General features: G+C 50.4%; 1 protein-coding gene across 3 annotated transcripts in view; it reads left to right on the forward strand.

Annotated features, from left to right (window-relative positions):
- ATP10A (ATPase phospholipid transporting 10A (putative)) overlaps positions 1-27,406 on the forward strand; it is a 182,943-nt gene that overhangs the window by 140,404 nt on the left and 15,133 nt on the right. For all 3 annotated transcript variants that reach the window (XM_077938947.1, XM_077938948.1, XM_028850630.2), the window contains 8 exons: positions 1,243-1,495; positions 5,212-5,429; positions 6,661-6,855; positions 9,216-9,780; positions 15,179-15,282; positions 15,374-15,500; positions 20,909-21,093; positions 26,534-26,861. In XM_077938947.1, the coding sequence (XP_077795073.1) occupies positions 1,243-1,495; positions 5,212-5,429; positions 6,661-6,855; positions 9,216-9,780; positions 15,179-15,282; positions 15,374-15,500; positions 20,909-21,093; positions 26,534-26,861 (1,975 nt within the window). The remainder of the gene's footprint in view (positions 1-1,242; positions 1,496-5,211; positions 5,430-6,660; positions 6,856-9,215; positions 9,781-15,178; positions 15,283-15,373; positions 15,501-20,908; positions 21,094-26,533; positions 26,862-27,406) is intronic.

The following is a 27,406-nucleotide window of genomic DNA, read 5'->3' on the forward strand; positions in this document are numbered from 1 at the left end:
TCACCATGTTGGCCATGCTGGTCTCAAACTCCTGACCTCAAGTGATCCACCCACCTCGGTCTCCCAAAGTGCTGGGATGACAGGCGTGAGCCACTGCACCTGGCCTAGTCCTTTGCTTTGAACAAAACTCCAGACTTCTTTCAGATCCCACTAGTCCTTCCATAAATGTGCTTTTTCTGCTCCGGGATTTAGTTGAGGTTATCCACACTGCATTTGTCTGCACTTGTTATTCTTACTATTATTATTAATTTGCACACCTCCCTGACGCCTCCCAGTCAATGACTGGCTATCTATGCCCAGAAAGGTCTGTGAAAGAGTGGGGAGGGTCCCAGAGTCCAGAGGACGAGGGGGCAGTGAGTTCACCACCAACCTTCCTGGGAACTGAGTGACCAGAGGACATTGGCTCAGGCTTTGCCTAGGAGGGAACCTGTGCTGTCGCTTATATGTGCTTCATACAACAGGAAACAGTCTTATTTAACTGTCTAAATTAGTTTTTTAAAAAATGCAAATTTTGTTCTAGCCTTGAGTTAGGACTGCAGTTGGTGTTTCATTAACGTACTTCAGTTCCCAGGAGAACCCAGTTAGTCTGTGGATGATATTCTGAGTCTGTAAACATTAGTTCAATACTGTTACTCTACCAAAATAAATGAGTAAGTAAACATTATTTTTGAGGAGAATTGTTCTTAAATTATGAAGGCATCACTGAATATTTTTCTCAAAGCCTCGTTCCCTTCCCTCTGCATTGTACAAGAAGAGCACAGAACCGGCATCTGAAGGACGACTGTGCTGTTTGCACTGTCCCCGGAACTTGGGGTTGTACTCCTGGGAGATGGGAGCTCAGGGAAAGCCCGGGGGTCGAATGCCGCCGTGGAGTGTGGTGTGAGGTGACCTTGCTTATGAGGACTGACTGTGCCATGACTTTTTTTCTCTTTTCTCTCTTTCCTGTCCTAGCCTCTCTCAAGCACAACTTGCTTGCTTCTATCCAAGCCATGGGCACCATACTTCCAGACACGATAGTGGATCCCTGCTCTGCAGCTGCTCCATAAGCTGTCCTAGTTTATTCTCTTTGCCAATACTCTAATGCTTTTCCAATACTGGCTCTAAACCAGGCTATTTAAGCTCTTCAAGGTACAGTATAGTCGCTCCTTCCTTGCAGTTGTAGACATTTGTTATTTAAATAGATTGATTTCCCGGCTCCCCGGTCCTCACGGTCATTCGTCCTGTGTGCCTTGTCTCTTCCAGGTTTTGATTCCAATTTCCTTATACGTTTCCATTGAGATTGTTAAAGCATGCCAAGTGTACTTCATTAACCAGGACGTACAGTTGTATGACGAAGAAACAGACTCGCAGCTGCAGTGCCGAGCTTTGAACATCACGGAAGACTTAGGGCAGATACAGTACATTTTCTCAGATAAAACTGGCACTCTGACAGAGAATAAGATGGTTTTCCGAAGATGCACCGTGTCTGGTGTAGAATATTCTCATGATGCAAATGGTGAGTATGGAGGTGTGGGGCTCTCAACCCGGGCTGAACCAGAAAGCTGCTCTATCCAGAGCTGCTTGGAGACACACACACACACACACACACACACACACACACACACACTCTCACACACACCCCACAGGCTTCAGGGATTACTGATTTTCAAGGGAGTATAAAGACGTGGCTGTCAGAGCAGCTCAGGTGCCTGAAGCCCGGTGCTATTTATAGAGCAGGCACTGGCACGGCCGCCCGCCCTGTTCCTGCAGTGTCTGGGGTGCCAGGCATCCGCCAAGCAACCAGGCAAACCACCCGCGAGGAGCTCACTTCCAAGGCATCCGGCCCCCTTGCTCTGCCACCTTCCAGGGCATCCGGCCCCCTTGCTCTGCCACCTTCCAGGGCATCCGGCCCCCTTGCTCTGCCACCTTCCAGGGCATCCGGCCCCCTTGCTCTGCCACCTTCCAGGGCATCCGGCCCCCTTGCTCTGCCACCTTCCAGGGCATCCGGCCCCCTTGCTCTGCCACCTTCCAGGGCATCCGGCCCCCTTGCTCTGCCACCTTCCAGGGCATCCGGCCCCCTTGCTCTGCCACCTTCCAGGGCATCCGGCCCCCTTGCTCTGCCACCTTCCAGGGCATCCGGCCCCCTTGCTCTGCCACCTTCCAGGGCATCCGGCCCCCTTGCTCTGCCACCTTCCAGGGCATCCGGCCCCCTTGCTCTGCCACCTTCCAGGGCATCCGGCCCCCTTGCTCTGCCACCTTCCAGGGCATCCGGCCCCCTTGCTCTGCCACACCAAGGGACCAAGAGATATCTCTGTTGTCACCCATCCATTGGTCATAAAATCCTCAGAAGGGCACCGGCTAATTCATGCTTCATTCTCTCCCCTGGAACAGTGTTCCTGGGAACTGGAAAGATGAATCACCTCACTCCCAATTATTGAAGCGGTCCCCACTCCCACCTCTCCCTTCCGTATCTGTGGCTGCCTCCTTCCAACCTGGTGCCTCTGGGGAGACACCAGCCTCCGAAACCCAGGGTGTGACTGCAGCCAGCACACCCCTGCCCCAGGCAGGAGAGGGTGCGGACCAGGGTCCCCGCCACGGCTGTGCCTGGGGCTGCAGCGCCTTGGGAGTGCGCACCCTGCACTGCAGCCTGGGGTCCATTTCCTGCCTGTGACAGAAGCCGAGTGCATGCTACAGAAACAGCAAATTAAAACCGGGCAGAGGGAATGCAAGCGGGCGTGACTAGGAAGCTGCTCTTTAGAAGGATTTAGTGGGAGGCCTCTGTCGAATACTTGACACTTTTGTGAGTTTTATAAAACCAAGGATTATCATGATAGCCACCATCTTCCTCAACATGAAGTGAAGCAGTCATAGTAAACAGAAGGCAGAGGAAATTACCCACTTTGTTTAAAGTTTTATTTGCCACCCAGAATAGATGATCGGTGACAGTACTCCATCCACTCGCCCATCCTCCCTCCCACCAGCCTCCTTTGGCCTCCCCCTCCTTTTTACCCTTCTTCTACCCTCCTCTCCTCTCCCTCCTTCCTCCCCTTCCCCTCCCGTAGTTGCTAAACCTGGTGCAGCACAGTGCATTGTGTGCTCTTCTCAAAAACGGAACTCAGCAGAGTCCTGAGGGGATCAGAGATCCGGGCAGTGGGTTCTGCAGCAGTCCTTAAAGCCGAGACCCAGTTTCAGACAGACACGAGGAATAGGTTTTGAGATCTGTTGCACAGCCGGGTGACCCGAGGCAATAAGAATGTATTACACATTTCAAAATGACTGAGAGGGTAAATTTTAACTGTCTCACCATAAAAACATGATAGGTGAGTAAAGTGACAGATTTGTTAATTCGCATGATTTAATCATGCCGCATTGTACGCATATATCAGAACGTCACATTGCAGCCCGTAAATGTATACAATGCTGATTTATCCGTTAGTAATAATAATAATAAATTTAAAAGATAATAATAAAGTTGGAAGCTCAGGCTCCGGGGGTAGGATCCCAACTAAGATTACAGAAAGATTCTGACAATTGCCAAATGCTACCAGAAAACCAGAGGGTTTCCTTGCCTCAAGACACGGGGGGCTTCCTGGTGATGAATGAAACCACATGGGTCTCAGCAGCGTGTTTTAGAGAAGTGCCTGGATCAGCTGCTGACGGGCACCCAGGCAAGGAGCGTCATCAGCCAGTTATCTTACGATCTGACCTTTCCGAATCTTCCTCATAAAGGAGTTCAGATGGACTCTGAACCCCAAGCTCTGCTCACGGACCAGAACCAGCTGTGGAAGTCCTGGGTGTACCCCCTCTGACAGCTTGGCCTGATGACCTGGAGCTGACCGGCTGTGCATGCCTAGGAGGGAACATTACCTGCTCCTGGGCCTCATCTTCCCTGAGGGCATGGAAGGCATCCCTGGGGCCACTGCCAATCAGAACACCAACACACCAGCCATGGCCCCCACAGTCTCCGAGGGAAGGAGGGGCCCCTGAAGGATGGCTCCATGGAGCTCCGGATGTTCGGGACCGCTGCTCCGGGAGGGTGGGACGGGCCAGTCCGTTTTCCTGGAGGCTGAAGCCCAGCCCCTCACTTCATGCTGGACAGAGTCATGTGTCCAGGTTTTGTGTGTCCTTGCTTACGGTGCACTGGGCTGATACCACCCAAGAGCTGGTGAGATGTCTGCAGGACGTCTGCTCCTGGAATGAGGATCTCCCTGAGTTGGAATCCTGGCATTGGCAAGTACTCGGCCTCGTGACGGTGGGCAGGTGACTTCCCCTTTTTTATCCCCCGTTTTCCTCAGCTCTCACAGAGGGCCTGTTAAGAGATGTGCGGTACGGGGCCTGGTCCACGCGGCTGGCCAACTCCACAGGCATCTCCTTCTCCGGCCTCTTGACAGGCCCCTGCAGCTTTAACTCAGCACCGTGCCTGTGCTTGATGTTCTGATGAAACGCTTGTTCTGATGAGTAAAGCTCATGAATGGTCCTCTTTTTGCTCATCCACGGTGAAACAAGCTGTCCTCACTGGGCAAAACCCAGAAGACTGGTTCAGAGCCATGGGTTAGCAAGAAGCCGCGGTGCAGCCACCTCTGCAGGGGATTCGCCCTGCGTTCACGGGGTCATGGGGAATTTGCTCAGCAGGGGCCTCTACAGGCTTTTGAGCGACATCACAGTCAAGATCCCCTTGGATGGAATTTCAAAGCTGAGTCCAAACGCTGGCTGGCTGTAGGGGTCCAAGCTGTGCAGTCTAGGAGAGTGAACCCCCCGTGCCACAGCATTTCATCCAGACAGGGGCAGATGGTGCCCACCGTCCATATGGGCAAGGAGCTCAGCACCAAGCGAGCACGGTCATTCCAGCATGACTGGAAGGCCTGCCACCCTCTGTCCTGCCTCCCTCCTCCAGCCACCTGCCACCCTACCCCATGTACACCTGGGCTCTACCTGAACAAACCAGCTGGACGTCACCCGTTCCCCTTCCCCTAAGTCATGCGACCTTAGAAAGCTCCTTACGTTCTCTGAGATGAAAGTCAGTCTTCTCATTTGTGAAACAGTTGAGAATATCAACCTCCCCAGGTTGCAGCTAACTGAAGATGTTCTCTGTCCCTTGCTATTAGAGATCAAGGGTGGTGAATCCTCTGGGGCTGCCCTGCCGGAAGCCTCGTGGAACCTAAAACACCCTGAATGGGTTCTGTCCTCCCAGCCTTTCCCCACGATGCCTCACCCTGTGCCCTCTCCCCACAGCGCAGCGTCTAGCCAGGTACCAGGAGGCTGACTCGGAGGAGGAGGAGGTGGTGCCCAGAGGGGGCTCGGTGTCCCAGCGCGGCAGCATCGGGAGCCACCAGAGTGTCCGGGTGGTGCACCGAACCCAGAGTACCAAGTCCCACCGGCGCACGGGCAGCCGGGCCGAGGCCAAGAGGGCCAGCATGCTGTCCAAGCACACGGCCTTCAGCAGCCCCATGGTGAGTGTACGGGGCCTCCTGCTAGGGTGCTGCCACGTCCCTTCCCCATTTTCACCATCCCCTCCGCTCGTGGAAGGTGTCCGTATTTAATCCTACAAATACACTGTCGCTGGGCGGCTTGGCTCTACTCAGCAGAAGCTTTTCTGGCCAACACTTTCTCTCCACCGTTGTCTTTTCCAAGACACTGACGGGGCCCCTTTGCCACGGCTTCTAAGGCTGGTTGATTGCTGGCGACTCACCCAGAAAGGGTGACAAAGAGGAAGCCGGTGCTGCCAAATGAAGCAAATAAAAACCTCAGGACAAGATGACAACCGCTAAAAAGCAAAGCCAACCCCTCCCGAGGGAGTTTTAATTAGATGAGCCCAAATCCATAAAATACTTTCTGCCTGGCCTTGTCAGCCGCCCAGACATGAATGGACCACCCTCATCCAGCAGGGAGCGGCGCAGAAGTGAGCAATGACCTCTGAAAGAGGCGTTCACTTCTGACATGTTTCACCAGCACAGCAGAGGGGAAGAGTCCCCCTTGCTCGCTCCGTGGTGGCCTCATTCTCTCATGTGCTCCTAAACCCACGGAGAAGCTGCCATCTAAATAGGGGTGATCTAGAGTTTTGGACGCTGTCCCCTCGGATGGGGGCTCTCACGCTTGGCAGGAGGGAGGCTGCATTGGAACGAGGTTTCCTGACGGCATTTTTCAATATGAGTCAAGAGTATTTAAAGTATTCAAACTTTCTCGTCTAGCAATTTCGCGATTCAGCCAAGGATTGCTACATGTGGAAGTTTATCAATGTGTAATTTACATCAGCAAAACTGAAAGAAATTTAAGTATCCAGTGATAAAGAGATGGTCAAATAAATGATGACATGTCCATTTAATTGTGTTTTTAAATGATTTTTAAAAGCCTGGAAAACTTCAGACAATTAATAATGCTTTGGAGATAATGGAAACCACCAATATGTACATAAAATATTTTGATTATGAAAAATTTAAATGTAGAGTGAAAAGACTAGAGGGCAATGCTGAAGCATGTTTTTCACAAAGTAGATAGAAGTTATGTATATTTGTGCAATTAAAATCATAAGTAATTTACAATTATAAAACGACATATATGTATATTAGAGATGAAGTTCTGTTTACAGCTTATGATAAAATCAAAGCACCTTAAATAGTCACGCCCCAAGACCCTCGGCAGACTACTGGGTGGGACTCACTGCCAGCCTCCCTTTCTCCCCAGGAGAAGGACATCACGCCTGACCCGAAGCTGCTGGAGAAGGTGAGCGAGTGTGACAAGAGCCTCGCCGTGGCGAGGCACCAGGAGCATCCGCTGGCCCACCTCTCGCCCGAGCTGTCTGACGTCTTTGATTTCTTCATTGCACTCACCATCTGCAACACAGTCGTCGTCACGTGCCCCGATCAGCCACGAACAAAGGCAAGTTCTGGAGGGTCCCTGAGCTTCACCTTGACCTTGACCTTCTGCACTGCGGGCCATGGTTATCAGTCCTCCTGAGGGCAAGCGCCCGGCCCTTTCCTGCAGCAAGTGCTCTTAGCACATCCTGACCTAGGGCGGATGCAGCGGACACTTCATACTGAGCAACACAGCGCTGTGGTTCTGCAGCGTCGGTCCCGGGCTGCGGTGGGCAGGGGCTGGTTGGGGCCAAGTGGGAGGGGACAGCCCACCTGAGATGCCTTCTGAGCCTGGGAGGGGAGGGACACAGGGCAGCCAGCTAGGCCAGCCTCAGGTAGGCAGGTGGGTATGTGGAGGCCCTGCCTGCCTGGGTCCTTCCTTCGCTGCCTGGCCTGGGGCAGGGCCGGAGGGAGGCTGCCCCGGACAACCTCTCTGAGCCTCAGGGTCCCAGATCCACACAGGAGAGAGGACAAGACAGGCCGGGGCCCAGCTTCTGGGATGAGGAACTTGCACGTGGACCCTGACTCTACCAGCCATGCAGGCGGAGACGCATCGGCCTCCTCCCTGTGCCCGGGGTGCCTGCCTGGGCCGTGGGGCCATGGGGAGGATTTATGGGGGCATCGAAGATTGTTCTTCAACGAGAAGCAGTCGAGAATCGATCAGAGGCTACTTAGGATACTAGAAATATAGCAATGCTCAAATTGGTTTTGGTTCAGTCTGACATTAAGGTTTTCTCCCGAGAGAGGAAAGGTTGTATATGTGAAGGCTCTTCTATCACCCAGTGCACCCCAGAAAGCCCTGCGGTGGGCTAGGCAGTGTGGGGGGCACGGAAGCGATATGCATATGGAACCAGGCAGCTTTGAATGTTTGAATGGAGTGGGTGTGTGTCATAGACCTCCCAGCTCCCGACTCTCCCAGGATCCCTTCCCAGACTCCTGGGTCAGCCCTTGGAGCAGGTTCCTCAGCAGGTGATGTGGGGTGAACAAGGTGGCCTGTATTTTCTCTGCTGCGGCAGCGTGTCTGGCAGTACCTGGACCCGGTGACACCAATGGACAGGCCTGCCACTCAGAGACCAGCAGGCTTGAGGCTTATGCTGGCAGCCCTGGGCTGGAGCTCCTTCCCGAAGCCACATTTCATCTCCTGGCTGCCTCAGCATCTCCCATCTGGCCTCTGGGCTCTGCCCTCAGCATTAAAAACCCTTCTGGTGTGTATCCCTGCAGAAGTGCCCCTTTTCGGGTCAGACCCTGCCTGACAGATGTTAAATCACAGCATCATTGAGGCTTATGCTGAAGGTTACACGACTTGAGTTCCACCTAGGGAACAGCCTATCAGTCACCCACACTCGGGCTGCAGGTAAACATGTCTCGGTGCATTTCTGTTCCCATGTATTGGTTGGTGAGCGCCAGCTTCGAGGACATTTGGAGCTAGCAGGGATTGCCATGTGGACGCCTGTGTCTCCCAGCTGGCTATGTAGCGTATTTACAGTCATGGCAAGACCAAAGGAAAAGCACCTGCATCAAAATCTGGCTCTGTGCGCCTTGCTTTACCAAACACCTGACTTTTCTGGAGGCTGTTACTGTAATTCAGAACTTAGGATGCAATGGTAAAATTGCGGTTTTAAGAATTGCTAATTCAATATTTTGGTTGTTTTGACATTTGCTCTTTCAATAAAGAGCAAGAAAAAAACATGGCTCTGTTGCTCTGTCATTGAGCTTTTTGAAACTTTAACAGTTTGTGTGTGTGTGTGTGTGTGTGTGTAACTCATTTTGTTTCTTACTGTGGTGGTTAAAATATTGTTTCCATGTTTGGGATCCTCAATTTGTCAGTGTATTTAATGTGCTTAGAAAGATTATTTGGGGACTGGAAATGTGATTTGTATATTAAATTCTTATAGACATAATTCAAAGGAAGTATAAGCTGATGGTTTGTTAAATGGCTTTTTAATTGGAAAAAAATGCCCAGTTTTGTGCCAGGCAGTGGTGAGCCTGCTCCTCTGAGCTGTTTTTTGCAAAGCAAGGGGACACTGTAGTACAGGGACAGCCCCAAACGAAGCCAGCAGATGCCACCAGCTGCAACTCCCCTGCATACATCAGGGCCTCCCTGATGGGCCCTCAGCAATCACGTTCTGAAAGAATGTTGCATAACCTTTGCTTAAGAGAAGTAGAAGAGGCCAACGGAGGATGTCAAGGCAGGAATACTGTCTCTGCCTGCAATTTCAATGCATGCCTGAAATCTGGGAAATAGGAAATGTGTGTTCTGAGACCCCGTGGGGAAGTCAACACCATTGTTCCTCCAAGTGCCTGGAGCATCCTGTGGGAATCAGGGTGGGGCCTCTGGGGGACATAGCAGTTCCCTCACCTGCCTTCTGACCATTTGTCTTGCAGGTGAGGGTGAGGTTTGAGCTGAAGTCCCCCGTGAAGACGATAGAGGACTTCCTGCGGAGGTTCACACCCAGCTGCCTGACCTCGGGCTGCAGCAGCATCGGGAGCCTGGCCGCCAACAAGTCCAACCACAAGTCGGGCTCCAGCTTCCTGTCCACCCCGTCCAGCGACGGCATGTTTCTCAGGCTGGAGAGCCTGGGCCAGCCCACTTCGGCCATCACCAGCAACGGCTACAGCAGCCAGGCGGATGACTGGGCCTCGGAGCTTGCCCAGGAGCAGGAGCCAGAGCGTGAGCTGCGGTACGAGGCCGAGAGCCCAGATGAGGCGGCACTAGTGTATGCGGCCAGAGCCTACAACTGCGTGCTCGTGGAGCGTCTGCACGACCAAGTGTCTGTGGAGCTGCCCCACCTGGGCAGGCTCACCTTCGACCTCCTGCACACACTGGGTTTCGACTCCATCCGCAAGAGGATGTCAGTGGTGATCCGGCACCCGCTTACCAATGAGATCAACGTCTACACCAAGGGGGCCGACTCAGTGGTCATGGATCTCCTGCAGCCCTGCTCTTCAGGTACCCCCACCCCTGCCCAGCTGCACCCTGGCTCCGGGGAGGAAGTCCTGATAAATATCCCCACCCAATTCCTTCTCTTGAGTAAAGTGATTTTCATTAATCCTTTTCCAAAAGCAGTGCCCATCAAAGAATTGCACGGTTTCTTCAGATCACTGTTTGCCTGTTTGAAGGGTTTGGACTAGAAAGTATTCAGGGGGCTTCCGTGCCTGGACACCCCCACCTCCAAGAACTAGGGGGACAGAGGATACTTGGAGAGTGTCAGGTTTTAAATTTGAACGATGAAGGGTGAGAATCTAGATAGTAGCTCTGGAAAGTTCTTCCTGCCCTGTGGACCTGGTGCAGCTCAGAGATCCAGGCCACGGTTTGTGGGCTGCCTGGAGCCACGGTGGGGGTCCAGGAAGTGAGGGATGCCGGCCTCACCCACTGCCCTCTGTTCTGGCACTTGGGAGGGGAAGGGTCAAGCGCCTCTCATGAAGCGAACCTGGCCACCCACCTCTCCCTCTGTGCTCAGGGGATGGAGAAGTGCAGCCTCAGCTCCGGGGAACTGAGCTGGGTGGAGGTGAGGATGCTGCAGCAGCCTAGGGGCCCCACTGAGGCTCTACTGCCTGCCACAGGCTTCCTGTTTTCTGCACCCTGGAAGCAGCTCTGGGCAGCAGCTGCTGGGAAACGCTATCAGCCAGATGCTCCCTTCTGGAGCTCCGAGTTGGAGCTAGGGAGCACTTCACCTCCCACTGGCCTTTCTTGCCAGCATCTCAGTGCCCCAGGACAGGACCCCTGGCACAGAAGCCCAGGACCGTTCATGATGGAGAATTGGATGGGAGGAAGAGCTTCATACAGGAAATCCATGTCCCCATCACAGAGCTGTGACCTCCAAAAGGCAGCTGAGCTGAATCTGCAGATGTGTCTCTGAGAGGAGTTTGGATGACCTTCCGCGATGACAGCCATTGCGGGGCGAGATTTCGCCTTTCTCCTGCTGCAGGGCCTCTGCCCTGGAGTCGGCGAAGAATCCAATTCATGGACAGATTTTGAGTTCTAGGAAGCTGCTTCTTCGGAAAATGGATTCCTGTTTACATCCACACAAGAGAAAAACATAAACAGAGCAGTTATCTGAGTGATTTCATTCTATAGCAAAAAACTCTCTCTGTCTTACTCCACAACCTTGGGTTCAAGACAACTGAAGGGGTCCTGGGCTTCAGACTTCACAGCATGACGGGTGATGTCTAAGGGGAAGGCATGGAGTGGCCCTGGCATGTGGGGGCTGCCTGGCGCTGGCAGGTGAGGCCTGTCCCAGCCTGTAGAGCAGGGAGCCCTGTAAGCTGTGCGAGGAAGGCTGCAGCAGTTGCCAGGCTTGTACTTTGCTGGCAACGTGTTTTTTTACATGAGTAGAAAACCTCAAAAGCAGAACACAGACAAAAAGAACAGCTGTCATGACGTGTCGCTAATACCATCAGCCATCATTCCATAATAGAAGGACGAGATTTCACATCCACCCTGTCCCCCCCAAAAAATCACCAAGGATATCCCAGAAAACTGGATGCCTTTCGATTGAATAAATTTAGCATCATGACCTGCTCACTCTTCTACCCCTGCTTCTTGGTACCTTACCAGGGTGGATAGAGCTTATCAGGAGGCAGGGCTCCCCTCCCTGTTCACTGGCAGGCACCGAGGCCATGGCAGAAGGAGCAGTGGCGGCCTGGCCTCCACGGGCCCCTGAGTGAGCCAGGGATTTCCTCGTTCGTCTGCAAGTTGGGAAGGCCCTTGATGCCGGTTACAAGACCATCCACACTGCTCTCCTCTGACTCAGAATCGACCTCACAGTCGGGGTCGGGGAGCCCCTACCCAGGCCGGGGAGCCTCTCAGGCCCGGCATCGTCAGTGTGGCTTTGCTGTGGCTCTCAGGAAGGGAGCTTCCCATAACCAGGTAACCGCAGATAAGAAAAAGGACCTGAAATCCATGGCATCATGGAAAGGCCAGGTAATGACATTGTCACAGCTCTCTCCTTATCAAAACCATGACATTGATGGGGAAAATTAATCAAGGGCTTGCGTTGATCTCTGCCTTCCTCTGGGAATTTTCAAGCAGTGCACGAAGTCAGGTTCGGATAAGGAAGATCTACGTGTCGACATTGGGCAGGTTAAGGTTCAGGAAGTTCAGAGATCCCAGCGGTTTCCCAAGAGAATGACTACAGGATGGCCCTGGAGTCCCCTTGAAGTTACCCACCTGCAACCACCCACCCTTATGCACAGATCGTTTGCCTTTTACTGGGGGAGTGGTGGAGGGATGTGGACAGATGCAGACTCATTACAGAGGACTCACTGTGCCTGGCGATCACTCTGCCTGTGCAGGTCAACTTACCACCTACGTAGATCAATTTATCACCTGTGTGTAGGTGACAAACTGAGGAGGGCACAGAGCTGTCCCACTCTGGACTTAATCTGATGCCCTCTTTAGAGGGCTCAAAACATTTTCACCAGAAGAAGCCCGAGTTGGCTGAGCAGGTAGTGGGCGTGACTGTATTACATCAGGAGGACGCGGCCACGGCTTACCTGCCCTGGCAGGTGTGGTGTCAGGCAACAAGCAGGGACTCCACCGCAACCCATTCTCACAGATCTCTGTTCAAATCCCAGGTCTACACTTACTGGCTGGGATGACCCTGGACGAGTCACTCACTCTTTCTGTGCCTCCGTTTCCCATCTACAAAGGAAATCACAGTGCCTACCTCTCATGGGAAGTCCCCACACGAGCCCCTAGCTGAGAGCCCTCTGTCACGTAGATGTCCAGCATCCACTCGGGACCTTCCCAAGTCTCTGGCTCCTTCCCGTTAAGATTCACTTGCTTGTGGTTTGGTGGCATTGCTACTTTGTGTGGTCTTTAAGGCGTAAACCTCAAGCCACTCTGCCATCTCCCAGAGCGAGGACAGAGAGTTGGCCTTAGCCCACTGCCTAGTGTGGGCCTCACACGTTGCTGCCATGCAGTAATCAGTACGTATTTTTTTTATGACGAGTACATGCATGTACAAGCAGGGACTGCACCTTAGTTTACCATTTTAATCAGATAACTCCTTGTTGGGGAAATATCGCTTGTAAAGCTTAGAAGAAATGGAAATATCACTTGGAGCAACATTAAAACACATGGTAAAATCACGAAGAGAGGCTACCCTCATCCCTCTGAGGGCCTCTGCAGGGCTGCAAGCACTGCTCACCAGCTGTCTCCTGGTGGGGATATCAGGTGCAGCCCACTGCCAGGCGCAGCTGTCTCGGCCCTGCTGTGTCTGAGGCCGGTGGGCACCGGAGTCATCTTTGCAGACTGTGCCTGGAGCTGTGTGCTTAGACCCATCCACCCCCACCCAGATGTGGCCTCGGGGCTGCGGCACAGAGCTCTGTCCCCACCCAGCAGGGGGCGCCGGGCAGCACTGGTCCCACTCCTGTGGGTGGTGTCACTCCTCACCCACGGAGCTGAGTTCCAGGCACAGAATTCCTCCTGTCGCCGTAGGGAGACGAGACACACAGGACCTGGCTGGCTGTGGAACATCAGAAAGAAGGGGCTGATATTGCATGACCATCGCCAAAAATGCAGTGTGAACATTGCCATGCCTCTAGCCTGAAATCAGCCACCCCCAGCGTCACTCCAGCAGGTGGAGAAGAGCGGGTCTGACTGAATGCCTCTGGGGATCCACACTCTCGTTCCCCAGTACATTCTCCTTCGGAGGTTCTCCCAGCTCCTCAGTGATGGTCTCCTTGGAGCTTGAGTTCTTCCCATCCTCTCCTACTCTCCATCAGAGTGTAGACAGATCCCAGCCTCCACAAGGGCCCCACCCTCCAAAGTCCAGCCTCGGTTTTCTGCAGTGACTGCTCAGTGGTAGGTGCAGCAAGACGCGTAAGGGAAAAGTCACCCAAGAACGAGGCGCAGATCTTGCCAGAAGGGGCACAGGTGTGTGTCCATGTCTGCAGGAGGGGACGACGGGCTCAGCCGCTTCTGCCTGGCAGGGCCAGGTGCTCCCTGTCACTAGGCCCTGTGCAGATGGCCCTGCACAGAAACACCCCAGTGTCTACCTGAGAAGCAGACGCCTGTGGGGCCATCTCCTCGTCTGGGGCACCCAGGGTCCCGAGTGGCCCGTCCCCCCTCTGTGGGCTCAGTTCGTTTCGTTTTTGGAAAGTGTGGTTAATCTCAGTGTCACACCCAGTACCACCACATGTCCCAGTGCACACCACATGTCGCCTCTGCCCGGAACAATGGGACAGCTTTATCATGAGTATTTCATTTCCAAAGCCCCTCAGATAGGCATGGCTTTGCTCGAAGAACAATCTGATTCTGGGAAAAGGTTATCTGCGTCTTCTAAGAGTGTTACCATCATACCAGGAATACAAAGATGAGTTTGAGCATCATCCTTTCAGGAAATGTAAATACCTAAAGCAAAGGATCCCAGGGCAGCTTTTTTTCTTCCCCATTATCAACTCCATAAAGAGCCTTTTCAGACTTTTTTTTCGATTGCCCCTCATGGCCTTCTAATAACATAGATATGCTGTGTATCTGTTTATGTTCTGTATGTGTACTTAGACTTTATATAGAAAGGAGTAAGATTCTTCCACCTCCAAGAACCAATGATCACTCCCTTGAAGGCTCCGTCACCCCCATGGAGAATGCAGCATGGCCAAGCATGTAAAAGCGTCTCTTACCAGGTCTGCTTTGTCAGGCGGTAGACTTCGATTAGCAGATAAGCCTTCCTGGGCCAGGGGCCTCATAACTGGTCAGTAGTGTTGCCAGATTTCACAAACAATGTGTATATATATAGAATGTCCAGTTAAACTTGAATTTCAGATAAATCATTTTTTAAGTAAAAGTATGTCTTATGCCATATTTAGACATCATTTGTTGTATCTGGCAGTGCTACTTGTAAGGATCCTACCGTTCTGAGGATAGAAAGTGCACTTCCCATTAAGTAAGACTTTTCATTAACAGGAAGAACGTGAGCCTCCATTTAATAGGCTGGGCAAAAGGATGCCAAATTGCTTTTGATGAAGTTTTTATTTTCATGAGCTGATTTCAACAAAGGTTGTTAGAAACAGCCAAACATCAGCCGGACGCAGTGGCTTACACCTGTATCCCGGCACTTTGGGAGGCCGAAGTGTGCGGATGGCTTGAGCCCAGGAGCTCGTGACCAGTCTGGGCAACATGGCAAAACCCTGTCTCTATGAAAAAATAAAATAAACAGCCAAACATTTGCATATTGATGAGATTCTTTTTTAAACGTAACAGCTCATTTTGGCTTTGAATTCTATATGAAAACTTGTGCTGTATTCGCAAGTAACGAACAGACACGGGGTAAATCTCAGAGTGTCTGAAGATGGTTCCGCAGATGCCAGGTCTTACCCATATTTCTGCTTATTCTCCAACCTAGTTGACGCCAGAGGGAGGCATCAAAAAAAGATCCGGAGCAAAACTCAGAATTACCTCAACCTGTATGCGGCGGAAGGCCTGCGCACCTTGTGCATCGCCAAGAGGGTGAGTGGGGGCGGCCCCGCAAGGGTGCCTGTGCCGGTGGGCGCCCCGCAGTGAGCAGCACCTGCAGCACTCAGCAATGGATCTCCCACAGGTTCTGAGTAAAGAAGAGTATGCCTGCTGGTTGCAAAGCCACCTAGAAGCAGAATCCTCCCCGGAAAACAGCGAGGAGCTCCTCTTCCAGTCTGCCATTCGCCTGGAGACGAACCTGCACCTGTTAGGTAATTAACTTGCGAGCCGCATGCCTAAGAGCAGTGTGGAGTTTGCAGGGGCAGCCCTGGAGGGGTGAGAGCTCTTGTCAGCAGCTGCTCCGCAGGCTGGCCTTGGTTAGGGAGCTGCCTGGCCAGACGCTGGTGCAGCCGAGGCGGGAGGGTGCTTGCCTGAATCTTCTCCCAGTGTCGTTTCTGTGAGGCACAGCTGCTGCCCGCCAGGCACCCCAAGACAGCAGCTGCCATGCTTCCCCTTAACCTGCTTTCCCACCAAAAATAGAGACAAGGAGTGAGGTTCCCGACAGTTGGGGGTTCAAAGGATTTTTCCCTTGGGAAACAGGGAAACTTTTGGAACCCAGAGACTGCTGCACTTTGCATCTTAGGAATGTTTCACGGATTCGAGGTGGATGAAAAGAACATGGGCTCATTTTTTTCTGAAATATGTCCACATTTCCTACTGTGTTCATCTTGGTACTTAGTAAATGCTAACTAGTATCAGTGATAAATGAAGATATTTTTTATGTTATTGCTTAATACTTAAAATATTTATTTCCTATTTATTAAAGCATTCATTAAACTAGCTGAGTCACTGTATACATGCTCTGTGTGTCCTCGAGGAGCTGGTGTTGAGGGTGCTGCACCCCCACCTCTATCCCGGGTGCTGTGGGTCAGGTGGTACCTCTCGAACACAAAGCCCTGAGGAGTTCATCTTCACTTCACACAAAAAGGCGGTGTTCACTTGCCCTCTTTTTCTGGGCAGAGGAGTTGGGATAGCTATATATTTATATCTACATTTCTAGCATAATACATAGTTAAGGTTTGCATTTAATAGCGTAATGTACACTAGGCATAACATATATCTGCACACATTTTATGTATTATTTGCCCATAGTATCTTATAGAAGGCCACACATTACTCGGAAAGCCCTGGGATCCAGGAGCCCAATGGCACCACGAGTGGCAGCCCTGGATGTGAATTAAATGGAACACTGAGAAATGGCTATGCCTGTTTTAGGCCCCGAAGTTTTGGCTTACTAAAACAGGGCTGCTGTCATCTGGACTGACTGGGCTTCCCCAGAAGACAGTATTGTGCAGGCCTGTGGGGTAGGAGCCATCCGCTGGTTCTCCCAGACGTGTCCGCCCAGCCTCACTGACCAGCCTGGCTTTTAACCCTTCACTGTGGGGTACCTTCCCCAGGGAGCAGCTTTTCCCCCCGACAGCACTAACTTCTCAAATGGAGGGATATTGACCCTCCGGTGCCTTTTCACAGTGTGTGCTGGTTCCACCCCCTGGAGTCATGCAGACAGAATCTCCTCCCTTTTCTGCATGATGAAACCTTGACTATTTGGGGACATGGCTGTGAGTCCTAGCCTGCCCTTTCTACACCTTCCCTGCTCTCAGAGCCCAGGAGCCCTGACTCATTTGTCCAGCCCTGCTCTGCCCCTGCAAGCTGGTTGTGCAAGTTGGCCAGGCAGGCTGGTCGTGCAGGCTGGTTGGGCAGCCTGTGGCTCAGTCCTTTTTGCATCCAAGTTCTGCTCTGTGGGGCTGGTAATCCCAGTGTTTCGGGCTCCCGTGAGGGTGAAAGGAAGGGATGACGGGAGGCCCTGAGCGTGGCGCAGGCACAGGGCCTGGCTCTGAGCGGTTGTGCGGTGATGAGTCTCCTGTTGGTGCTTCCACACCGTTTGCACCCAGCTGGCCTCTCCTCTGCCGACTCTCTCTGGTGATGGTGCATCTGTCACCTCTCTTGGCCCGGATGCTGTAGCTCTGTTAACATATCCTAAGTCATTAACAGCCCCTGCTGCACCGAGGCTCATAGTGAACTTGAGATCCAGTCATCTTAGGTCTTCTTCACAGGGATTTCTTGCTTGGATTCTGTAATTTTTACTTGGGCAACTGTGTGAAGATCTAAAATCAGAGTTTTCTGATCCCCTGTTCCGCTTCCTTTGATTGGAGTAGGGATCCTGGCCATCAGCATTTCTCCAAACCCTGATTCCACCACGTCCCGCTGTCATCCTTAGGTGACACTTCCCTCCAAGTGCACATGAGGATGGCTCTGACATGTGTTGGTGATGGAACTCCTGGGTTGCCCACATGGGTGCCAGCCGTGCACTGGAGCCTGCTCACGCCTGCTGGCAGAGCCCGTGGATAAATTTTGAAGCATTTTGGAGTAGCCCACATAAATGTTCAGGAATCTCACGTTGCCTTTTGATGCTATGTTAGTAGATTGAAGTCAGCCGAGGTGGGAGTATTTACACCACAGAAATGAGCAAATGCAGTCAGTCAGCCTCCCTCCCACAGGCCGGTTGTTCACCACTTACCATCTCCTGCTACCTGGTATGTTTATGTTTCAAATGACGAGGCCTGAGCCGGAGAGTACAAGAGCCACCCACCACCTTAGTGTTCACACAGCTCAAACGCGGACACTGTGTTCCAGCTCCTCGGCTTCATTGAGAAAAGTGAAGCCAGCCACTTATATATTTACTATTCCAAAGCCAAATACTCCTTTCTAAGTCTTTCCATGAAGGTGCTTTCTTTTTTTTTTTTTTTTTTTTTTAGCTTTGAGACAGAGTCTCACTCTGCCACCTGGGCTGGAGTGCAGTGGTGCGATCACAGCACACCGTGAGCTCAAATTTCTGGGCTCTAGTGATCCTCCCGCCTCGGGCTCCTGACTATCTGGGACCACAGGCGTGGGCCACCAGGCCCAGATGAATTTTTAATTTTTTTGGTAGAGATGGGGTCTCACTCAGGCTTGTCTCAAACTCCTGGTTCAATGCGATCCTCTTGCCTCAGCCTGCCTAAGTGCTGGGATTACAGGTGTGCACCCCTGCACCAGGCCCAGGTGCTTATCTTAAATAGCATCAGAGAACCATACATAACTATCTTTGGCAGAAAGATCTCCATGCTCTCCATGCTCTTGAAATTTTCTTTTTCTTAATGCTCTGGGCAGGAACCTAAATTCAAAGGACACTGTCTTGCTCATTTTCCCTGGCGTCCTTGCTAGTTTCTCTAAATGTCTAAAACTTCCTTGTTGGTGAAATCCTTTCCCCTCCCATTCAAAGCTGTGTGGCACCAAGCACAGTGACGCTGGGCTCTGCACACTACCAACTCCTGTGTTATGATACTCAGAAATGCCAGGCCCTCCCAAGGGTCAGGTCATAAAGACAGTGGCATTTACTCAGAGTCACATAAATTATATCACGAACAAGTACCTTGGAAAGCTGAAGAAAGCCACTGTGCCCCAAATCATCTTGAAAGGCTGCTCCCTGCAGACACTCTTTCCTCTGCCGTGTTTCATGCCAAGGTGGGGGTCCTTCCCATAACTCCGTTTTTCAGTTCAATGCTAGTCTGCACGTGACTCAGGCTCACACCTTATAAAGTTGAGGGTTGTGGGGTGACCCAGTGGGAGGCCCATGAGTTTGACCAATTAGCTCCTGAACTAAGAATTTCTGTTTTCAAGGTGTTAGCTTTTCCCTGTGAAACAACAGACACCCTCCGTATGGGAGTTTCCGGCAAAGCCTTCCCTGCTTTCTTTCTTGGCAGACGTTTAACTGAGGGACTCTAGCCGGGCAGCTGGCATACGAAGGTGGGACGCACAAGATCCTTGCGGCCGGAAGTTGCCATTTACAGAAGAGTGGGCAACTGCCTGGGTTATGTTTCAAGCACTGTAGTGGAAGTGTTATCCTGGCAAATTGTCAGTAATCCATCAAGGTTAGCCATTATTAGGCTTACTCTGTAATCACTATTACTATCATTAAGTATGAATGAATTACTGCGAACACACAGAGGAAGGCAAGACCATCCCTCTGCCCTCCCCAGACATGAAGAAACCTGTCACACTGCAAGTGACCCTCAGGATGAGCCAGTTCCGCCTTCCCCTCCCCATGCCTGCCATCCCGTCATTCTAGAAGAAGGAGTAAGGGCGGCTTAGTTCATTTGCGCTGCTGTCACACAATACCACAGACTGGGGGCTTAAGCCACAGACATTTACTTCTCACAGTTTTGGAGGCCGAAAGTCCAAGATCAAGGCCGTGACAGCTTGCAATGTCTGGTGAGGGATCTCCTCCTGGTTTGCAGGCGGCTGCCTCCTTGTGGCGTCCTCACACGATGGGGAGATTGAGAAATCACCTCTCCAATGCCGATTTATTGATTGATTGATTAAGACAGAGTCTTGCTCTGTGTCCCAGGCTGGAGTGCAGTGGCGTGATCTCAGCTCACTGCAACCTCCACCTCCTGGGTTCAAGCAATTCTGCCTCAGCCTCCCAAGCAGCTGGGATTACAGGCACCCACTACCACGCCCAGCTAATTTTTGTATTTTTAGTAGAGAGGGGGTTTCACCACGTTGACCAAGTTGTTCTGGAACTCCTGACCTCAAGTGACCCACCCTCCTCGGCCTCCAGAAGTGCTGGGATGACAGGCGTGAGCCACCGCACCCAGCCCCAGTGCCTCTTTTTATAAGGACATTGATCCCATCGTGGGAGCCCCATCCTCATGACCTCATCTGAACTTAATTACCTCCTGCAGGCCCCACATCCTAATACTATCACATTGGGGATTAGTGCTTCCTCCTATGGATCTGGGGGACACAAACGCTCAGTCCATAGCAGCATCCCAGCACAGGGCACAGCATGGTGTCGAGCAGTAAAGGAGCCTCAGTCAGGGCTCGAACCCGGGGCCTGGGGGCTGCAGCTTACTTCCAGAGCGGGGAAGACGGAAACCATCTCACCAAGATGTAAACAGATTAAAAAAAAAAAACCAAAACAAAACCCAAGGCAGGCCTAAGCACATTTCTGCAGTCAATAGTAGATTTTTCCCAACATACTGAGATCAAAAAGGCAAAACCCGCCTCTCGACTTCTTTATGTTTGTGGAAAAAGCATATTTAAGATAATCTTGGTTTCAAGACATAATGGGCTTGCCTGTGAAGCCTGTTTCTATAGTGACTAGTAATAAGCATTGTTGAGACTGGACATTCTGAATTTCATTCACCAGAAGCTTTGTATGGGATGGGCAATTTTTAAGGCTGTATTTTTATTCCTCCAAATAATCGTCATTCCCAACACCTTCCCATACGCTTTGCTTTCAGGTTATCTGTAAAGTTACAAGTTAGAGATAAGTCGAGGTACTTTGGTGTAAGTACATATAATTATACTCAGTGACTCACAGTTACTCCTACGCACTCTGGACTGAGTCACATCGAGAGAGCTGTCAAAAGTGTCCACCACTGTCCTGAAATGGTCCCACAAAGGACTTCCTGTCACTGCATGGCAGGCAACTGGCAGCCCAGCCCCAGGCAAGGTCCAGGCAACAGGGACTGTACCAGTGCCTGCCTTCGGTGTAGCTGGTGCATGCCATTTGCACCCCAGCAGGATTGGGGGCGCACGTGAGAAGCGGGTTCGCTCACACTGCTGTGCATTTGACCAGGTGCCACTGGGATTGAAGACCGCCTGCAGGACGGAGTCCCTGAAACTATTTCTAAATTGCGTCAAGCGGGCCTGCAGATTTGGGTTCTCACTGGTGACAAACAAGAAACCGCCGTCAACATTGCGTATGCCTGCAAACTGCTGGACCACGACGAGGAGGTCATCACCCTGAACGCCACGTCCCAGGTAGGTGGGTTTCAAGTGGCTCTGCTTTCTTCCCCTGGGGTGGTCCATGTTCATCGTGGTCCCCTTGGCAGAGACTCTCATTCCTGGCAGCTGCTGTGAGAAGGACCTCACCCTCTGCGTTCAGGTTTAGGACGTGCATGTTATTGCTTTGGAAGAGGTGAAGTTTGCTGGAATTCTTAGTACCAAAGGAATGCACATGTGGACTTTATTAATATGAAGTTCAGCCTGCTTTCTCCCGACATACTGTCCAAGTCATCAGAGAACTTTCTCGTGAGGTCCCATGTGCTTCTACAGTGGAGCCAGGACAGTGGTCCATTTAGCACTGACCACCTCAGGACCATCGCAGGCACTGAGGACTTCGTTATCCAGTCGGATTTGTCTGTTTAAATCCCCAAGGCTGTGGGGAATAGCTGCCTCATATACTGCCCTGGTCTGGGCTCTGAGTCCTCACAGGAGTTCCCACTCAAAACTTCTTGCGCTGGCTTTCAGGCTTCTTGAATGGAGCAGGGAACCGTCTTGTTGTGGCTGATCTGCTCCTCCCCAGTGTGGCCAAGGCCACCACAGCCTCTCTGGGGCCACACTTAAGAGTCCCCCCAGCCCCTCTTAGGTCCACAACTGCACCATCAGCAGACACCAGCCTGCTTTTCAAAGTGCTGTACTATTTCGCTCAGTATCTTTTCCAGCACTGCACATTGACATTGATTTTCTTCTGCTAGCCCCTCTAATGGGTGTGTAATGGTATCTTGTTATGGTTTTAATTTGCATTTCACTAGTGTCTAATGAAGTTGAACATCTTTTCATGTGCTTATTTTCCATTCATATATCCTTTTAGATGAATTGTCTAGTCAAGTATTTTTCCATTTTCTAATTGAGTTGTTTTCTTAAGGTTCAGTTTTGAGAATTCTTTGTGTTTTCTGTATGCAAGTCCTTTGTCAGCTATGTGATTTGCATATATTTCATCCCTGTCTTATTTTTTAATATTGTTTTTCACAAAAGCTTTTAGTTTTGATAAATTGTTATTCTTTTTAGATTTAATTTTATTTTATTATTTTATTTTTTTGGAGATGAGGTCTCACTCTGTTACCCAGGCCGGAGTGCAGTGGCGCCATCGTGACTCACTACAGCTTCAATCTCCTGGGCTCAAGGGATCCTCCTGCCTCAGCATCCTGAGTAGCTAGGACCACAGGCGGGCACAAGCATACCTGGCTAATTTTTTTATTTTTTTAAGAGATGGGAAGAGGGGGTGTCCCCATGTTGCCCAGGCTGTTGTTGAAATCCTGAACTCAAGTGATCATCCTGCCTCGGCTGAGATTACAGGCTTGAGCCACTGTGCCTGGTCTGATTCCTCTTTTTTTTTTTTTTTAATTGTATGGATCATGCATGTGGTGTCATGTCTTAGATGTGCCTAATTATGAATATTTTCTCCCATGTTTTATTCCAAAAGCATTACACGTTAACATCTTGTCTATAGATGCAGTCCATTTTGGATCACATTTCATGAAAGGTGTGAGGGTTAGCTTAGACTTCGTCTTTCCACATGTGACTGCCCAGTTCCTCCAGTACCATTTGTTGAAAGCGTCTTTTTTTGGTTGCAAGCGTCTTTGTCAAAAATCAATTTGTTATATTTGTGTGGGTCTGTTTCTAGACTTTCTGTTCTGTTCCATTGATTTGTTTGTCTGTCCCTTCACCAATACCGTGTGTATTGATTCATTGTAGTAGTTTGATTACTGTAGTTTTTTATAAGTCTTAAAAATTGGTAGTGTTATTCCTCCAACTTTATTCCATTTCAAAATTGTTTTGGCTAGTCATCTTGTTTGCCTTCGTGTATGAATTTTAAATTAATTTTCCCATACAGAAATTCCTGCTGGAACTTTTATTTGAATTTTGTTAAATTTATGAACCAATTTGGGAAGCATTGATGTTTTTATTATGTTGATCTTCCATTCTGTACAGTTGGTATATCTCTACATTTTTTAAGTCTCCTTTTATTTCTTTTATCAGCGTTTTATAGTTTACAGCATACACATCGCATACATGTTTTGTTAGATACATACCCAAGCACCAATGCTCCTCAACTTATGACAGGGTTATGTCCCAGTCAACCCATCATAGGTCAAAAATGTCATAAGTTGAAAATTTATTTAATACCCCCAATAAACCCATCCAAAAGTTGAAAATTTGTAAGTTGAATCATTGTAAATCAGGGACCATCTGTACAATGTTTTTGGAGGTTTTGTAAATAGTATTTTTAAATTTTTATTTTCCATCTGTTTATGGTACAGTTTTCCCTTGGACGCATAGGGATTAGGGATACCAGTTCCTCTGTGTGGTCAAAAATCCACATATAACTTTTGACTCCCCCAGAACTTAACTACTCATAGCCTACTGTTGACCAGAAGCCTTACTGATAACATAAATAGTCAATTACCACCTATTTTGTATATTGTATGTATTATATGCTGTCTTCTTACAATAAAGTAAGCTAGGGAAAAGAAAATGTTAAGAAAATCTTAAGGAAGAGAAAACATATTTGCTATTCATTAAGTAGAAGCGGATCTTCACTGGCTGTTTCCTTGGTCATCTTTATTCTGCCATTGAGCCCATCCAGAGAGTTTTTAAAAATAAAGTCTATATATAGAATTGTTTCAGATTTAGAGAAAAACTGTGAGGAGAGTACAGAGTTATTTCTCATATCTGCCATATGTAATTTATTCTGTTCCTCATCTCGCATTAGCCTAGTACATTTATCACATCAAGAAGCAATGCTGATACAATATTACTTTCTAAAGTCCATACATTGCCTTGGTTTTTACCTAGTGTCCTTTTCCTGTTCTGGGGTCCCATCCAGAACACCACATTACATTTATTTAGTCATCGTGCCTCCTTACACTCTTCTTGGCGGTGACACTTCCAGAAACTTTCTTTACTTTTAATCATTTTGACCATTTTGAAGAGCGCTGGCCAGGTATTTTGTAGAAGGCCCCTATATTGGGATTTGTCTGATGTTTTTCTTATCACTGAAGTGGAGCTAAGGGTTTTAGGGAGGACAGCCACAGAGACCAAGTGCCATTTTCATCATATCCTGTCGAGGGTACATGCTATCAACACCATGCCACTGTTGGGCTTGACCTTGTGATTGTCAGGTTTATTCACTGTGCTCTTTGCCTCTTCCATACTGAATTCTTCTGAAGAAAGTCACTGTGCACAGCTCACAGTTAAGAGTGTGGAGTTACAGTTTTCTTCTTGAGGGCAGAGTATCTACATAGATGATTTAGAATCCAGTGAGCTTTTTATTTCAGTTAATTATTTCTGTCTAAAATTTCTATTTGATTTTCCGAAATATCTTCCTTCTTTTTGGCTAAGACTTACTTTCTGTTCATTTCCAGCACATTCAATCTTACTTCTTGGAACATTTGGATAATGGCTGTTTTAGTCTTTGTTGATAATGTCAATATCTGTGTCATCTTGACGTTGGCTTCTGTGGATTGTCTTTTTCCACAGAGTTAAGATTTTCCTGGTTTTGTGTGCTAAGAAGTTTTGGATTGTATCATGGGCATTCTGAATATTATGTTATGACACTGGCCATTTTTAATTTCTATGGAGAATGTGGATTTTTTTAAGCAGGTGATCAACCCTGTGGGGTTTGGGCTGTGAGCTCTGGGTGTTGGTTTCAAAGGCAGATGTGTTTATAAGACTTAGTCTTGCATTTTTGCCCTCCAGAGGTCACCTTGGAACTTGGGTGGCAGTCTGTTGCAGAGTTTGCCTCTCAAAGGCTTTGTTATGGGTGAGGCCAGGAATTCATAAACAACATTATGGGGTCAGTTAGCCAGGCTTCTCCTTTACAATTTTTCCAGTGCCTTCTGGTTCCCCAGGAATCCCCTTTTCAGTCTTCTGGCAGGAAAGGTGGAGTGCATCACCCTCTTCTTCCCATATTTCCTGCCTTTCCCCTATGTCCAGCACCAAGTAGGGGCAGAATAGAAGACAGAGCACCACAGGCTGTGATGGAAAGGAGGATCCAGCTCCCTTGGAGTCTGCAGCAGCAGACGGCTCTGCCACTGCCATTCCTGCACAGCCACGGTAGCAAAATTGCCTGGGACTGGGTTTAAAATAAGAGAGAAAAAAGAATAAATAAAACTGCAGACTTCCTCATCTTCTCAGAGCATTGAGAACCTCCTTTTCACTCCTCAAGCCAGAGCCAGAAGGTGTCTCCTGGAGCTCTCTCTGTCCCTGCCCTGGGGCCCACGTCCAGGTTCCCTGGTGCCTTGGGCCAAGCCAGGGGCCACCAGAGTAACAGTGACATACCCACCACCCAGTCAGTGTCCTTCGCACACTTGTCTCCTCTCCCAGTCCCTCGCCTGCTGCTCACTCTCCGAGCTCCACGGTAGTGACCCCATGCATCCTGCCCGCACGCCGGCTGCAGTCAGTGGGAGCTCAGGATGGAGGAGGAGTCTCCACTGTGCAAGTCCAGGGAGCTCATGTACTTCCTGTGATGGCATCCTGCATTCTCCTGCAGGCCTTCCCCAGTTAACTGCCGTATCCCACCCCACGCCTTGGAGGCAATGCTCTCCCTCTCTTGTCCATCTCCACACTTTTGCATATCCCGGCTGGTGATTTGCTGCAGTCATGAGTGTGTGTGCATCAACTCTCTGTTGCCCCTATGGCAGTAACTGTGTCTTTTCAGTCTCCTTTTCTCTAGTCTGGCTTCGTTTTCTGAGTACAAAGGATCCTCAGTAAGCGTGTGTTGAACGCAGCTGGATTTCCATGGTGTGTCTGGTCACTGAGTCAGCAGACTCACCGTTTGCAGAGGATCGGGGGCTGCTCAGGCTCGCCGGAGCGTGTTTGTCCCTGGAGACCGTGGACCCTCCTGTGCCTCCTGCTCCTGCCCCTGGTCCCTAGTGCTGCTACCACCACAGGTTTTCCTCCTCTTTCTGGAATCCAGATCAAGTTTGCCTATTAAAAGCCTCTGTAATTGTGCTTTTTTCCTTTTCCTGGCTGAATTGGAGAACTTAAGGAGAATACTGAAAATTCCATTTCTTTACGGGCTAATCATAACAAAGCCTTTTGCAGAGCTCTGTGTCCTGCAGTTGGTCCTTGGTGAGTTAGGTAAGGGCCTCCAAGAACCATCAGGAAGTACATGGAGGGCCCTAACTATCCAGCAATTTTGCAATATACAATCCAGCCTCCCAAAGTGAAGATGGTCCATTCCAACCTCTGCACTGTATCACCAGCGATCAAGTAAGATCCTAGAGAAACCTAAACCAGTTCAGTCTCTTCTATGGGGAAAGTCATCCTCTCTGGCTGAATTTCCGGAGGGTGGCCTCTGGGCAGGCAGGTACTGCAGCCCAGGGACAGACGTCAGCTCCAGAGGTGTTGAGCCAGGGCAGGGATGTTTGTGGCATGACTCTGAGGGAACTGCGCTGTCCTCTCACGTCCCTTTCAGGAGGCGTGTGCAGCCCTGCTAGACCAGTGCCTACGCTACGTGCAGTCCAGAGGCCTCCAGAGAGCCCCTGAGAAGACCAAGGGCAAAGTGAGCATGAGGTTCTCCTCTCTCTGCCCACCCTCCATGTCCACTGCCTCTGGCCGCAGTCCCAGCCTCGTGATCGATGGGAGAAGCCTGGCCTACGCTCTCGAGAAAAACCTGGAGGACAAATTCCTCTTTCTTGCCAAGCAGTGCCGCTCCGTCCTCTGCTGCCGGTCGACGCCTCTGCAGAAGAGCATGGTGGTGAAGCTGGTGCGGAGCAAGCTCAAGGCCATGACCCTGGCCATAGGCAAGTATCCCAGCTGGCCGGACGGCCTCCTCCCGGCTCGACCCCAACTTCCTCTACCCTTCGTGCTGCACCACGAGATGGGCAAACACTTCCTCACCTTTCCTTCTGTCTGTAAAATCACACCCAGCGCGACAGAGCAGGCAGCATCTTCCGAAGGTAAAGCTCACATTGGAAAGCCACAAAAGAGAGGAGCAGAGTTACAGGTTCATGCTGTAAGGTCAGTAATCCAGTGCTGCTTTACGGCAACAAGGGTGCTGCTTTACGGCAACAAGGGTGCTGCTTTACGGCAACAAGTGGCGCTTACCCTGTTTCTCTGGAGACAGCACACTAGAGACCTGCCTGTCCCAGGCTGTCCTGGCCACAGCAGAAGGCACTGCACACTCAGCCTTACCCATGCCAACTTAGAAGGAAGGCCCTTTGCAGCTGCTTCTGGTCACCATGAGCCCCTGGGTGTCCAAGGCTTTGTAACGCCTAAGGGTCCAGAGGCTTGGTGACCAGAATTCCCACTGCCTCCCGTCAGCTGTGCTGATGGTTCTGGGACAGGC

This window comes from Macaca mulatta, chromosome 7 (genome assembly GCF_049350105.2).
Source record: "Macaca mulatta isolate MMU2019108-1 chromosome 7, T2T-MMU8v2.0, whole genome shotgun sequence".
In the NCBI taxonomy this organism is placed as follows: domain Eukaryota; kingdom Metazoa; phylum Chordata; class Mammalia; order Primates; family Cercopithecidae; genus Macaca; species Macaca mulatta.